This window comes from Athene noctua, chromosome 1, assembly GCF_965140245.1.
Source record: "Athene noctua chromosome 1, bAthNoc1.hap1.1, whole genome shotgun sequence".
Classification (NCBI taxonomy): domain Eukaryota; kingdom Metazoa; phylum Chordata; class Aves; order Strigiformes; family Strigidae; genus Athene; species Athene noctua.
Genome location: NC_134037.1, coordinates 33311069 through 33325653, shown reverse-complemented (window position 1 = coordinate 33325653; position 14585 = coordinate 33311069). Strand labels below are relative to the sequence as shown.

Genomic DNA, 14585 nt, shown 5'->3' with positions numbered 1-14585 from the left:
CCTGTGCTGGAGCAGTCTGTTGCTGGGAGGACTGCAGCCCACAGGAGAGACCCATGCAAGGAGCAGTTCAGGAAGAGCTGCACCCCATGGGAAGGACTCACATTGGAGAAGTTCATGGAGGACTGCCTCCCATGGGAGGGACCCCACACTGGAGGAGAGGAAGAGTGTGAGGAGTCCTCCCCCTGAGGAGGAAGGAGCAGCAGAAACAATGAGTAATGAACTGACCACAACCTCTATACCCTGCCCCCTGCGCCACTGGTGGGGAGGAGGTAGAGAAATCGGGAGCAAAGCTGAGCCCAGGAAGAACGGAGGGGTGGGGGAAAGGTGCTTTTAAGGTGTGGGTGTATTTCTCACTGTCCTACTCTGATTTGATTGGTAAATTAATGTTGCTGGTGTTCAAATTAAATTGATGGTTTGGGTTTTTTTTCCCAAATCAAATCTGTCTTTTGCCAGTGACCATAATTGGTGAGTCATCCCTCTCTATCCTTGTCTCAATCCTCAAGACTTTTATTATATTTTCTCCTCCACATCCCACCAGGGGGAGGAGTGAGAGAGTGACCACATGTTGCTCAGTTGCTCTCTGGGCTTAAACCACAACATCCTTTTATAATCTTCTGTGTATATACTGTCAACACAGACCTGAACAGCCTGCAAACAACTGCAGCACTTGGAGCAATCTGGACTCAGTGGCTCTGATTCTCAGAAGGTTTTGTCTTGTCAAGAAATAGAAATATTCTTGATTTTTCCCGAATTTGAAGCTGCCCCAATTTTTGTCCATAAATTAAAAATTCAGTGGACTAAAGAGAACGAATATGTAATAATTTGAACGCTCATTTATGAGAATCATCAGTTCCAGGCCGGGCTCCAAGTATTTTTAAGTATATTACATTCTCCTGGGACAATAACTATCAAACTTTTCTTCTCATCATAATTCTGCTTCAAGGGGTGAAACTCCTATCTATTGCATTCATGAACCCAAATAAGAGCATAACAGCTGAAGCCCTATGACCATAAACATAACTCCCACAACTTTATCAAGTGTTCGAATTGGCTAATATCCCAGCTTTGGCACCCTCCTCCACTCCAAGGAGAATGAACCTTCATGATACTCTCTGTATTATTAGTGACTTCCTAGACATTTGGTGCAGATGGGACCAGCTGGACTAGGCTCTGTACTCACATCACACCTGCAGTGCTGAACATTTTTCCTCCTTTCCTTTGTCAGTATGAAGCACATCTATCAACCTTCAAACATACCAGTACGGAGCATCTGTATGTGTGCCAGTCACTACAGATATCAGCCAATGCCACAGAACAAACAAAACACTTCCAAGGATAAAACCATAACTTGTTGTAGTTCAAGCTGAAGTGCCCAGCTTTGAAGACAACTGAAATCTTCTATGTATACAGGACAGAAAGGACTGCAAAGAATATATTCATAGGATAGAGAAGAAAATGCTGTATATGAAGAAGTGAACTATTTAGGATTCGAAGAAGTATTTCACATAAAATATTCAGACTTAAGATTTTCCAAAACCCTTTTGAGAAAAAGTGCTCTTGCATGAAGCATGTACAATATAATTCCTCATAACCAATAAATAGCACAAGTTAAATTCCCCAATTTTCTAATCTGTAATTTAAACCCTTTCTAGCTGCACTACAGGAATGAGCTCCAAGGGCTTCGCAGACTCATCCCCGAGCATTCTGTGCACACTTTCACAGCAGTCTGCACCACTCTTTAATGGCCAGCAGGAAGCCCTGGATAAAGGTATCTTGGAGTCTATTTTGAAGGATCCGCCAGTAATACTGTAACCAAACCTGGTATTGCTGCCTAGAAACACAATATGATGTAACTGGCTGCTAATATATGCAAAACTGTAGGCAAGGGTAACATGTATTTACCGCTTTTTCATAGACTTTTTTTTTTTTTTTTTTTGGCAAATCTAAACCTGGTTGAACCAGTACTACTGTTCATCTCCAGTGAAGTGAAGTGAAACTCTTTTTTGTGTCACTTTTTGGTACGATGGAGGCTTAGCTGGGCCATCACAGCACACCCACCCAGCAACAAGATCATCCAACTACAAAAACTCCTAGGTGGATAGTTTTCTGCTTGGCTGGTGTGCTGACATAGTTCAGCAAAGGGAAAGGAGTGAAGCCAGAGCAACCTCAGCAGCAGTGGGGTCTCAGATGCTCACAAGCAATTTGTTAGAACGTACCTCAGTTGATGACACTGGTTAACAAATTCCCACTTAACATAAGGTGTTTCCAATGCTAGTTAGAAGTGGTAAGCTTGGAAGTCCCTGTTAATCATCTTCCACAGCTACGAGTCGGAAAATTGCTCTTTTGATCTTTCACCCTCCCATCACCTTTCAGTGAAGCTCTTCAATGGCACACAGCTATCAGCTATGGCTGGAAGTTATAAGCCATGCTATAAACAAACACCCTCTCTGCATAACTGATGAATGAGCTAGCAGTACATGAAGAAGAACAGAAACCACTCATCTCCCAAAGTGTTTTACAACTCCTAAAGAATGAAAGAGAGCAAATTGGTGAAAATTACCCAAAAGGGGATGACACATTGTTCTCCCCATTGTCACCAATTTTCTATCAAGCTACCAAAAAAATGGATGGTATTCAAAATTTATATTTTTGTTGTGTTTTGACATTTCAAACTGAGTAACTGAAAATAGCTTGCTTCCAAATTTCAGTTGCACACATTTTCAGCACTATCAAAGAAATACTGAGTATGTCATATGCCTCGTTTCCTCTTCATATAATGAAGAACAAAAATAAGAAACTGAAGTACATAAAGAGATAGGCTAACCAGCTAAATGAGAAAGAAATGCAGCAAGCAGTTTAAAAAAAATGGGATTTTTAAGAACATCTGCTTCACTCTACCAAATGTTAAGGATGGTTTCAAAAGTAAAACTACAGAGAAAAAATATCTTAATTAGTAAAAATTATTAAATAATTTGCTTTGGTAGAAGAAACACATGCTATCAGTGTTTCACATCTCTTTTGTGTCTAATCTAATCTTCATGTAGACCAAATTATAATGATGGCATGGTGAATTTGCCCTGAGTAAGGATAGTAATTTGGCCTTTGCAGAGTAATGTAACAACACTGGTCTTAGACACTGTTATTATAGATTGTTTTTATTAATTCTGATAGTGGTTAGTCCATCAGAAAAGTATGCTAATAATTTGACAAAAACTTTATTTATAAATAAACTTTTCTAAGAGATTAACAAAACTGAGAATGACTTTGAAAAATTTTACTGTCTTCCTCTTGAGATTTAACTAGCATCAGAAAGGGCTCAAACTCTGAAATATTAATAAATCAGTGATGCATAATTTGTAAATTTGTACTTTATATCATGTACAACTTTCTTTATCCTAAAGAGCATTTTATATTTCTTGTTAACAGTGAATGCAAATAAAGATCAATGGAATTCTGCAGTGATCTTTGTTTTATTACAATTACTGCATATTTATAAATGAACAGCGAAACTTCAGCTTGAGAACTACAACTTTAAGTTAGAATCTTTTGATAAAACACAACTGAATGATTAATTCCCTAAGAAAAAGAAAGTCTCCTTTAAAAATTCCTCTGTGTATACCAACACACAAAGCAGATTCTTGCATGCTTTTGCAAATAGAAAACTAAACAAAACAGCAATATGGATTGATTTGAACAGAAGGGGATAAATTGCTTGACAAAGAGCACAGGAGAACATATTAAATGTAACAGGTCATATAATCACTGTATTATACAAATGTATAAATTATAAATATGTAGGTATAAAACACTGCATAGTAAGAAGAAATGCAGTACCTGCATTATGTCATAATATAATTCCATGTAATGCCACTGACACCTAATAACTGAAATCCCACTGTGTAAACAGAATCACCATTAACTTCTGTTAATGGCTGTTCTACACTTGAACACTTCCACATTTGTCAAAAGCACAAGCAAATCAGAGGACAAGGTCTAAAATACAGTAAATATATTGTATATTCCGCTCACCAAAGCAAAATGTAATAAAAATATTTGAAGAAAAAAGGCACAGCTTACTCGTATGAGAAAGGCAAACAGAGAAGGCATGACTGGTCTGAAATATTCGATGGTACAGGACTCAGTACTATCGAGTACTTGGTCACTGGAGCCAGCAGCAAGAGAGTCAGAATTTTGTTCCTAATTTGGATATGCTTTGACTTCAGTCTAAACACTTCATTCTTTATATCCCTTCCCCATTCTTTATCACTGGCTCCGATTTATGTTCGGTGGTTTTTAAAGTGGAGGTCTCTATCAGCATTTGTGCCCAGCTGAGAACAGTCTCCACAATGTTTGATGTGCAATAATACACATAAATAGAGGTTTAATTCAAGCAAAAATGGCAGCCTGGAGAACCAAAATCCTGGGTTCTTTTGGTTATAACACAACTTTCAACATACTATTTCACTGAAGCCATGAATGTTTTAAGCAAGCAAGGAGCTCATGAAAAACTGATATTCAGATCCTATACAGTACACTTGTGATCTTGCTGAAGGCAGGGCGAACACTTGACTGCAGTAGGCTGACCTTTCCCACAAAATAAGTAACATGCCATCTTATTAGTGTGAGAAGTGCTGAACAAAATACTGACAGGATCCAGGATACCAAAGAAAGCACTGCCCAGACATATAAAAACCCCAAGTATATTTACTAATAAAGCATTTAAATAACTGGAAGCAAAGCCATTTATATAGGCTTTTCATACAACAAAGGAAATTGTCTGGGTATTTTCCTTTTTGAAGGTATCAGAAAATTCATTTATGGATTGATCCAGATCCCACCAAATTCAGTACACATGTGAAGCGCTGATTACTTTTGCACACAAACTTCTAAACAGAAGTTTCATAGTTTACTGAAGTAAATCAGGTGGAAATGATCAATACAGCACAAACTGAAGTACAATCATTAGTGATAAAAGCATATAATCATTGAAAACAAAGGTAGGGCTTATCGATTAAAAGAGATTCTGGTCATTCATGATTTTTCTACAGTGCATCGCTTCCAAAAAAGAATATGAAATCAAACTTACATGGCTCTGATAGAGCATCCTATTATGAGTGGTCCAGAGTGACCAAAATATTTACCAGGAATATAAATGTTTAGGGCGATTGTTTTCTTTCAGCGAAGTAAGTCAAAAAAGGCATTATATGAAGCACATTGGAAACCATAGGAGATTTTGATACATTTGTTCAACTGGGAAGCAGACTCATAAAGAAGAAACACAATGTCTCTAACTGATTTAATGAAAGTTTCTATGATGATTTTGGAGGAACATGTTCTGTGAACATTTTAGGAGAAATAATGTTAATGTAAAAAATTATTTAAAGTGAAATTATTTTTCTTTACATTCTAGATTTTCACTGAGATCAAACTGCTTATAACAGTGTTATAATAAACTGCTCATAACCTGAATGGTAACAGGTTATCTTAGTATATTGGTTTTAAGTTTTTGAACAGTATTTTGTAAGTCATAATGAAAAAAAACTTTCACACAAAATTTGAAAGCCTGTTCTTCCATTAGTACTCGTCCTTTGTCCCTTTGAACTCCTGGATAAAAGAACCACAGCAAGCAGTGGGGGATAAAAATTATTAAGAGTCTTTCAATTATGTTACTGTACTCATTCAATAGTCTGGATAACCGTTTTATTTATTTTGGATTTTCTCAATTTTGCTTTAGTCTCAAATAGTTGTTGCATACTAAACATTAAATATCCCTGTAGAAGTGTATGGTTGTTATGACTCCATTTTCTGATTTTTGATCTTCCTAAACAAATCCTGCACTGTTTTAACAGTTTAAATCCTCTGATGGAGACACGCTATGACATGTTATTACTGCCTATGATTTTCTGACTAGGGGTGTTCAGCCTACCTAGCCAGCTAGTGACCTCTGGGTGTGTGATGAATATTATAAATTCATGGTAAATCTGTGAAACAGGAGATGGGCATTCACAGAATGAGATATAAAAAAATGTATACATGCCATGAAAGCTTCACAAAACTATCTGCATCCTACATCTTACTATTATTCAACAGTGTGTCATAAATTACTGTTCTAAATAGACATCTATTATAGTAAATCCTCTGCTAAGATATCCCCATTGTTTTCAGATTTGAAATCTGGGGAAAAAAAAAAAAAAATTAGTTGTTGAATATTGAGATGCTGGTACATAGTGAGCTGTTAGAATATGTGACAAAGTAGACCAATGCTACATTTCTAGCATATTAAAAAACACCTACTAAAATAATTTTAGAGTGGCTGAACAAGATATACACGATTAAGCCTGGAACTCCAAATGCCAAGATTTAATTAATGTGAATATCCCCTCTCTTCTTTTATTCGGTTGGATTAAAGTAAGAGGACGAAAGAATTATTTTCATTGTTTTGCGAGGGCCTCTGTCAGATATGGCAGTAAAACAGAGGGAAAAACTCTCTCCTAATCTCTGTCTATTATAAAAACCCACAATAACATTATGGCTTTTTAACAGTCACAGTAAGAAAAGACATTTTTGCATTCCTATGGTCATCATTGATAGAATTGTGTGGACTGACTACATGCAAAGGCTTTACAGGTCCACTAAAGCTGGAACTGAGCCCTGCCTTACTGAGAGAAACTTCATGAGACACTTCAGTCACAGCACTGAAGATCAAGAGAACGAATTCCCCTGAGCCCATAAATTCAGGACTCTGCCAGAGTGTTCACTGAGATCTATTTGCTAGTGCTTTGATCCAGTCTAAGCATCTCAGATGTAAGGCTATGGAAAAAGATCAAGATACAATGAAACTGGGTCTTAGTGAAAATGTGGCGATTTTCAATATTGCTTTAATCAGTGACACCAAAGATGATCTGCCTATGGAAGAAATGCTGATTAAACCACATATTTCCAAACCATTTTATTAAAAGAATAATACTTACAGCTTCCTTTTTGACCTAGTTCCTTTTATTGTTCAACACTTCAGCACTTTCAGAAACACAATCATCCATTGTATACTTGTCACATCTTTTGTAAAATGCAATACTTTTTAAAAAAAGAAAAATACTGACTTTTATCCGTTTTCCTAAGCCATTTATCATACACAAAATTGTAAAAATCTTCAGAGGTTCAAAAAAGAAACTGTAAGCCTTAATCTAAATGCTCTTTATTTACATTAAGGTTTGAAAAAGTGACTGGAAATAGTTTTGGGAAAACATTTTGCACTTCATTGAGTCAAGCTTGATGAAAGCCAGTCTGAAGGATGGGAGGGTAGGCATAATACTTCAGATAGCTGTCAGGTCTTTGCAGTTCCTTTCCAAAAGTCATTGCTAGGCAATGTCACCACCAAACCTTAAAGTAATACGTGAATTCGTAAAACAGAATCTTACCAAGTCTGGAGCACTCTCACAGTGAAAATTCCATTTCCCTCAAAACACAACTTATACTAAGAAAACTGTACATTCAGTTGTCACTGTGAACTCTAACAACAAGAAATCATTCTCTTAGTTATTGGTCAACCTTATTTTTGCTACCTGTGCCGATATAACTTGAGCCAGGTTGCCTGTGAAAACAAAATCTGCATTACTTGTCTAAATGTCTGCTGACACAAGTGATGAATTGTGTTATGTTTGTGGCCGGAATATTCTACATTTTGATTCCTCAACAAAGCCTCCAAGTGAACCACAAACCAGCTTTATACATACAAATACACTCACTGATGTGCTTGATAAATGCAACTATATCTACAGAAGACAAAGACACCACACTTGGAGATTTTTAGCCTTCTGAGGAAAGGGGGAAAATGCTTTAAACACTGAACAGAAGACAAAGAGTGTACTATCACTGAAAAATACTGTGAGGCTTAATTTGCTAACTGATTAGAACTTCTAGTAACAATCTGATGAACAACTTCCAAGTGCATTAAAGTAATTAAATAAAACATTGGAATAATTGTGTTAAAATTCTCAGCAACACCAAAAAAACCACTAAATACAGTGTAAAGCAAGTGAAAGAAACCTTCCATCTACCAAACAAAATTTCCACCCCCTCTACCAATCCTGGTTCTCAAGCTCATATCCAGGAAAACCTGCACGTCAGGGCAAGAATTAAAATACGTCTGAAACTGGAAACAAAATAGGTTGGGAACGTGATTCAAAATTTAAGGGGGGGGGGGGGGGGGGGGGGGGGGGAAGTGTTTGCCCTAAGCTGCTTCTGTCCTTTCCACTAAGCACATTTCAGAAACAGGTGCTTTAAATGGGAGAGACGCATCACCCTGGAATTTAGGGTATTTTTGCGAGCGGTACAATGGGCTACGGTGCCCGGAGTCCGGCCCCCCCCGCCTCTTCCCACGCTCGCCCCCTCCTCCAGGCCCGCCAGTGAGGTGGTACCTCAGGGTGGAAACCGGGGTCGGGCGGGGGGGGGGGGGGGGATGCGACTTTCTCCCTCCGTGGGAGAGGCTCCCACCGCGCCGGGGCCGGGGGAAGGGCCGCCCGCCCCTTCCGCGGGGCGCCGCTAGACTTGCGCGGGGCTGCTAGCGCGGATGCGTCTCCTGCGCGCCTTTGGGTCTGCGGCGTTTGTATTTTCTCACGGGCTCCGTGGCTTCCCCGTGCCTCTCATGACACACGGGACAGAGGTGGCGGGGGAGCAAACAGCGCCTCCCACCTAACTTTCAGGGCCCGCTCACGTGCGGTGCGAGCCCCGCGCACCCGCGCGGGCTGAGCGGCCGCGGCCGCCTCCGCGCAGCGCCCGGGGCTCCCCCGGGCCCGGCTCTGCCGGCTGCGCCCCGGGGCTCCGCCACCGGGGCTGCCTCCGCCTCCCGGGGCACTAATTAGCTCTAAACGACGTTAAATACCATCCCTGCAGCTGCACAGGCTTCTCCGGGAGGTGGTTGTTTGGTTTGGGATTTTTTTTTTTTTTTTTTTTTTTTTTTTTTCCGGGAGAGGATGTTCCCCGTCGTTTCAGATCGCCGTTCCCCGAGCTCCGAGCCGCTGGGCGCAGGGAGAGGCGCTGACCTGCAGGACACCAAAAGTGTCCCCCACCCCTCCCCTCCCCCCCGGCCCTGCCCGCGGCCGCTGGCACCGCGGCAGCTGGAGCAAGTTCAGCTTTTCTTCTCCCACAGCACTGGGGCTTGGCTGCCCTTAAAGAAAATCCTCTCCTAACAACGTGTCAATGTTACATTCCTCCACAAAGCAACTTCTATTAGGGGGGCTGGGAGCTTGGCACTGCCTCGCCACAGACTGGGAGCTTTGTGGCTATGCAGAAAACAAGGAGAGAGGGAACATTTCCTGCATTAAAATGCAATACCCTGGGCTCGATGATTTATCCCTTGCCGCATGGGCACATCCTCTCCTTCTCCCATTCCCGCAAGGCTGCTCTAAAGGACCCCCTCGCCCATGGGTTGCAGCCAGAGCCCCCCATCTGTGTTCAGCCTACGCCTGCCTTGTCTCTCATCCCCCCAGTTTCCTTCCCAAAATCACCCCTCAGCCTCCCCAAAATGTCAGGACACCAAAACAGGAGGTATGAAGCCATGCTTAATTGCTGGACCCCCTGTCTTCCCACCCTTCTACAACCCCTGTTTTTCCAGCAGGGACACGAAGCAGCTGCTGGGACTAACACAACAACCCCCCTCTTAATAATACTGCTATGAGATTCAAAGCCTTCATCTCCTGGAGCCGAGGCTGCTGGAGAAGGGGTGCAGCAGCAGCTGGTGGCCCCTTTGCAGAGCTCCCAGCAGGTCAAAACAACGTATCTTGTCCGTGTGTGGTGCTTCACATCTCTGGGCATCTCAGGCAGAGAGCTCTGCTGAACTACATTTGCTTTTGGTTTGGTTTTAGGTTGTTGAGGTCTGGCCCAGTTGGGACCAGGGTTTCCTGACCATGGTAAGTATCTTGGTCTTTTAGTCAGGTAGCCCTCATGCCTTTGGAAGCGTTTTCCTTGCAAAGTCAAGGGATCCTATCAAGAGGACCGAGATTTTGTAGCTGGGTGGTTGCAGTAAAGAGGTGGTGAGGGGGAGAGCGATTCCTGCCTCACCACCTGTGGGCATTACTGTAAGTGGGGGCTGAAAACAGATGGATCCTACTTATGAGGAGTTTAAACAGTTATCAGCAGAAGTATATGCTGAAGGTTAGGCCAATTTAGAAACGAAAATGCAGCCTTCCCTTCCCTGAGGGGATCTGCATCTTCCCCAGCCCTTTCGTCTCATCTAGAGGCATGCTGGAGTGGAGGGCAAGTCAAATCAATGTGAGTATCAAGGAGAGCTGGAAGCAGGACCTACACACCGGTGTGGGATTTATCCCCCTCTCCAAGAAGTACCTACCTTCTTTTGGCGGCCGTTTGGCTTCTCTGGTGAGGTTGCAGACCTGGGTGGTTTGCAGCTCCTGGGTCAGGCAGCCCTCCGTCTGCTCGTTGAGGGGCAGCACCACGTTATTGAGCAACACCAGGGACTGGTCGTCTATTCCCCATTCTCCCAAATGCTGAGGGCAGGTGCATTTTGTATACATGATCCCACAGGACTCGGTTCTCCCATTCTCGGATTTCAAGCAGCTCTCCAACCAAGTGCATAACACATGGCACCCAAACTGGCTTGGGCTCACCTTGTTCAACACCAAAAACTCAAAGAAGGATTTTTGGTCTTCTTCTTTTTTGTGTAATCCTGGGAAATCGATAGGGTAGACGCGGCGTATCTGAATAAAATTCTTATCATACTGCAGAAATACAAAAGCATTCTTGGAATCACAGAGCTGCATTATAGAATGGTTATTTTTTAAAAGATCCTTTATTTTTTCATGGGAAAAATGATCAAACTGATAAGCCAAGAGGGAAAAGTTGGAGCATCTGAAGTCCTTTTTGGAAAATTTCAGGTAAATACTGTATTTGGTCGGATCTGGATTTTCCAGCGTCCAAGTGCAGTTTGTGAAGTTTTTAGGAAACATTTCACTTACAGAATATGATCCATAAATGACCCCCTTCACCAGCGTGGAACACCAGAAGTCTTGGGCAGCATTAAATCCAAACATAACCAGTAGATAGGTGGAAAATATATAAATCAGCAAATTACGAACAGCCTTCATCCTATGTCATTTGGCCTGCAGGAGATGAAACGAAATAAAAATGCAAGTAGAATTCTTCACGCATTGAAAACCAAACTCCTTCCAATATTCGAGCCAGCTGTTTTCAAGCTTGCAGTTAGAGCCCCTTTCAGAAAGAAGGGCAGGTAATTTTTATTTTATAACGCAAGGAACGGTTTTGCCGCTGTGTGCACAGCGCCATCACGTGGCCACCGCAATAGCCAAGTCTTCAACAGTCAAATTAAAAAACAACATCTATTAGATTAATAGGAATGTCCTCTACCGTCTAGGATGTAGTCATCATGGCGTGTACTAGAACTGCTCAACTTTTAGGTTAAAACCTAGACGCCTTACCCGGCAGACGAAGAACAGGGCAATTTATTTATTTATTTATTTATTTATTCAAAAAGTAAGTAGCCTGCTATAGTCATATATGTGCATATACAATATGCACATGTGGAAATTTCACCGGAATAGCACAAGAAAGCCAGTAGCATCTCTTGTTATATATTATTCTTCTATTTGGTCCGAGAAGTAACTGTGAAGAACTACAGCTATAATTTAAAAACACGCAAATTATTATTTGTTACAGATGGGAACATTTCCTCACATATGCCCTCATGCCTTCGCTCTGGCCACCTAGTATACAGAGGTCTCTATAAAAAGAAAACCGAGGCAGGAAATACTGAGATTTATGTATTAATAAAATATTGAAACTATTGGACAAAGAAACAAAGACACAGACATATGAAACAAGTGCTGGTCTGACACTACCACTAAATGACAGCTTTTAAAGATAATTTCAGCCTGCTACAACCTCTTACGATATATAAAATGGATCACTGTATTAGTATCTACAACTGGTGTCTGTATACAGCTGCCAGTGCTACAGCAAGATCTCTGCACCTATTGGACTGCACTTGCCCTCTTATTCTGAGTATCTTGTACTGTCTGATTAGCTGTGTTTTGCAGATGTGCGCTTGAATGATGAAAGACATATTGCATTTTCTCTGCCAGTATCTCCAAATAAAGCTGTTTTACTGCACCTGTCAACCGTTACAGCCTCCACATGCTCTGTTCTCTTAACAGTGGCCTAGGATAATAAAGCGAACCTTAGTTATATTTACCTCTGTAACGTTATCCAAAAAATTCAAATTGAGCGTTTTCAGCATTAACCTTTGAGAAGTTGCTTATCTCTTACAAATGAGTAGCTTTTTGCCTTCTGCTGTCAAATGCAAGCAGACAGAGGTGATGGCAAGCTAATTTTAAAACTCTCTAGATTGCAGTCTTTTCCACTGTTGCTCTGTAAACAGAGGCAGACATACACACAGAGGCACCGCTACTGAGTTTTGATCTGTGTGTTTGACTAGCTTTTCATCTCCTCACCAAACAGCAAGGCATCTTCTGTTTCCCATTGCGTAACACACAGCAAGTCACCAGATTAAGCTCCCCTGAAGAGATTTTCGTATCTCCTAGATTATAATTCAAACTCTGAATCTTGAAATGGGCAAAGCAGCACCAACGCTAACCCTCTACAGTGGAGGTTTAAAAAAAAAAAAAAAAAAAAAAAAGCAGAGATGCTGCCGGGTCTATCCACACGGTCTTTTTTCTCCTTTCTGAGTGTCCATCTCAAAGAATATCACGGTCCTTCTTCTGCAAATAGGGTTGGTACAGCATTTAAGGTTTTAAAAAAGAGAAACTTGTTGGGAATTCTGGAAACAATTTTCCCTCTGCTGAAGCACTTTGCAGGCAATGCAGTTCTGCGCAGTGTTATTCAGGATGGTGTAGGCGTTGAAAGCCAATGTGACAATAAGTGTCTAAATTAGGAATTCCACCCATGAAAAAGGATTAATTCTATAATCTGGAAAGCAAAAAGGGGTCTTATTTGCTTTTCTGTTTGAAAAGGAAAAAAGCCTCTGACTTTTCCCATCCTATGTAATATTGGCACTAGAAAAATAAAGACGTCTGCAGTGCTAGGCTGTTTTCCGTGAAGAAATGTAATCAAATAGCCCTCATTTTAGTTGTGCGTTTGTTCATGCAAGGCTACTGAAACACAACCTTGTCTTAATCTCTCTCTCTCTCTCCCTGTGTGCATTGCACACGCACACACACACCCGAATTGAGTGTGCCAGCAGCATTTCGGTTAGTTTGCAGTACTGCTAAATACAAGAGTGAATCTGCTCACTGCAAGGATTAGGCACTCAGATTAAAAAGATCTTTCTTTTCCATGGAGGATGGGGTTAAAGAACGGCCACTGAGGTTTAAGGTTGCCCATTTGGGAAGGGGGAGAATCCTCTTCTGCTGAAAAGCAAACGGGCGTTTAGTTTGGATATTCCCCAAACTGATTTTCTAGGTGACACTGTAGTTTAGCCGAACATAGACGGCGCCATCACTCCACTTATTTTTTTTCCCCCAACAGAAGACCCACTGACTTCTCTTATTTTAACTTCCTATTAACCTAACATCCCCCTCACCCCCCTCCAAAATTACCCCAATCGTGCACAAACCTCAGGTTTTCTCGGTCTCGCTGGCAATTACTCTCAGGGAAGCAGACCTGTCGCAAAAAAGGACTTCTCTAACTTTTAAACTGCAGCGCTGAAGTAAATGCGGAGATCATTTTGTATGTGCTGTCTCTCTCTCTATCCTTCAGCAACAGCCTGTCCCCCTCCTCCGCCGCCTCCTCCCCGGAATCCCAGGCTAAAAGCTCTCCAGTCGTAATCCCTGGAAATGGGAAATGGAAATGCCCCGGGCACCCTTACCTTCCACTCCGAAAGCTGTCAGGCTATTTCTCTAAACCACTAGCACCACAGGCACACGTCCCAACAACAGTGATGGAGAGATTCCCCTTCTGTCGGAAGCACCGTTTCCCATTTTCCCCGGCTCAGGTTCAAAACCAAGATTAAAAAAAGCAGCAGAAGATAAAAAACGCAGCGACAAAACCCCCGCACGCCACACACACACCCCACCGAAGAAAAAAAGCAGCTCTGGCTCCGGATCCACCAAATCCAACCACATGAAGGGAAAGAAAATGAAAAAAAAAAAAAAAAAAAAGAAAAAAACCAAAAAACCCCAAAACACCTCAAACCAGCGAGACTGCAGGGGGAAAAAATGGAAGTGGCTGAGCAAGCGAAGGTTTTTTTTTTTGTTGGCTTTTGGGGGTTTTTGTTGGTTTTTTTTTTTTTTACTTGAAACAAAGTCTCAGCACAGCAGCCCGATGAGCGGCGATGCCAGGCAGGCGACGGTCTGAGAGGAGGACTAAGGCGCTAGTGCAGATTTGTTGGTGGGTTTTGTTGTTCTTTCTTACTAATAGACTTATTCCTCCTTCCTCCCTCCTCCTCCCCCTCAGGCACTAACGGCCGGACAGCGGCGGGGGGGTCCTTGGCTGCCGATGTCGGGAAGCGGTGTGAACGCCGGGCGCGCAGGGAGTACGGAGGGAGCGAGAGCGCGTCTCCGCCGCTGCCTCTGTGTGCGTGTGTGGTGTGTGTGTGT

At 41.9% G+C, this 14585-nt stretch overlaps 1 protein-coding gene across 5 annotated transcripts in view; it reads right to left on the bottom strand.

Annotated features, from left to right (window-relative positions):
* Nucleotides 1-14136, bottom strand: part of ADGRB3 (adhesion G protein-coupled receptor B3) — a 478609-nt gene extending 464473 nt beyond the window's left edge. For all 5 annotated transcript variants that reach the window (XM_074895819.1, XM_074895821.1, XM_074895820.1 and 2 more), the window contains exons 1-2: nucleotides 13856-14136; nucleotides 10346-11114 (exon numbers count right to left, since the gene is read on the bottom strand). In XM_074895819.1, coding sequence (XP_074751920.1) covers nucleotides 10346-11099 — 754 coding nt within the window. In that variant the 5' untranslated portion in view covers nucleotides 11100-11114; nucleotides 13856-14136. The remainder of the gene's footprint in view (nucleotides 1-10345; nucleotides 11115-13855) is intronic.
* Nucleotides 14137-14585: the final 449 nt, after the last annotated feature.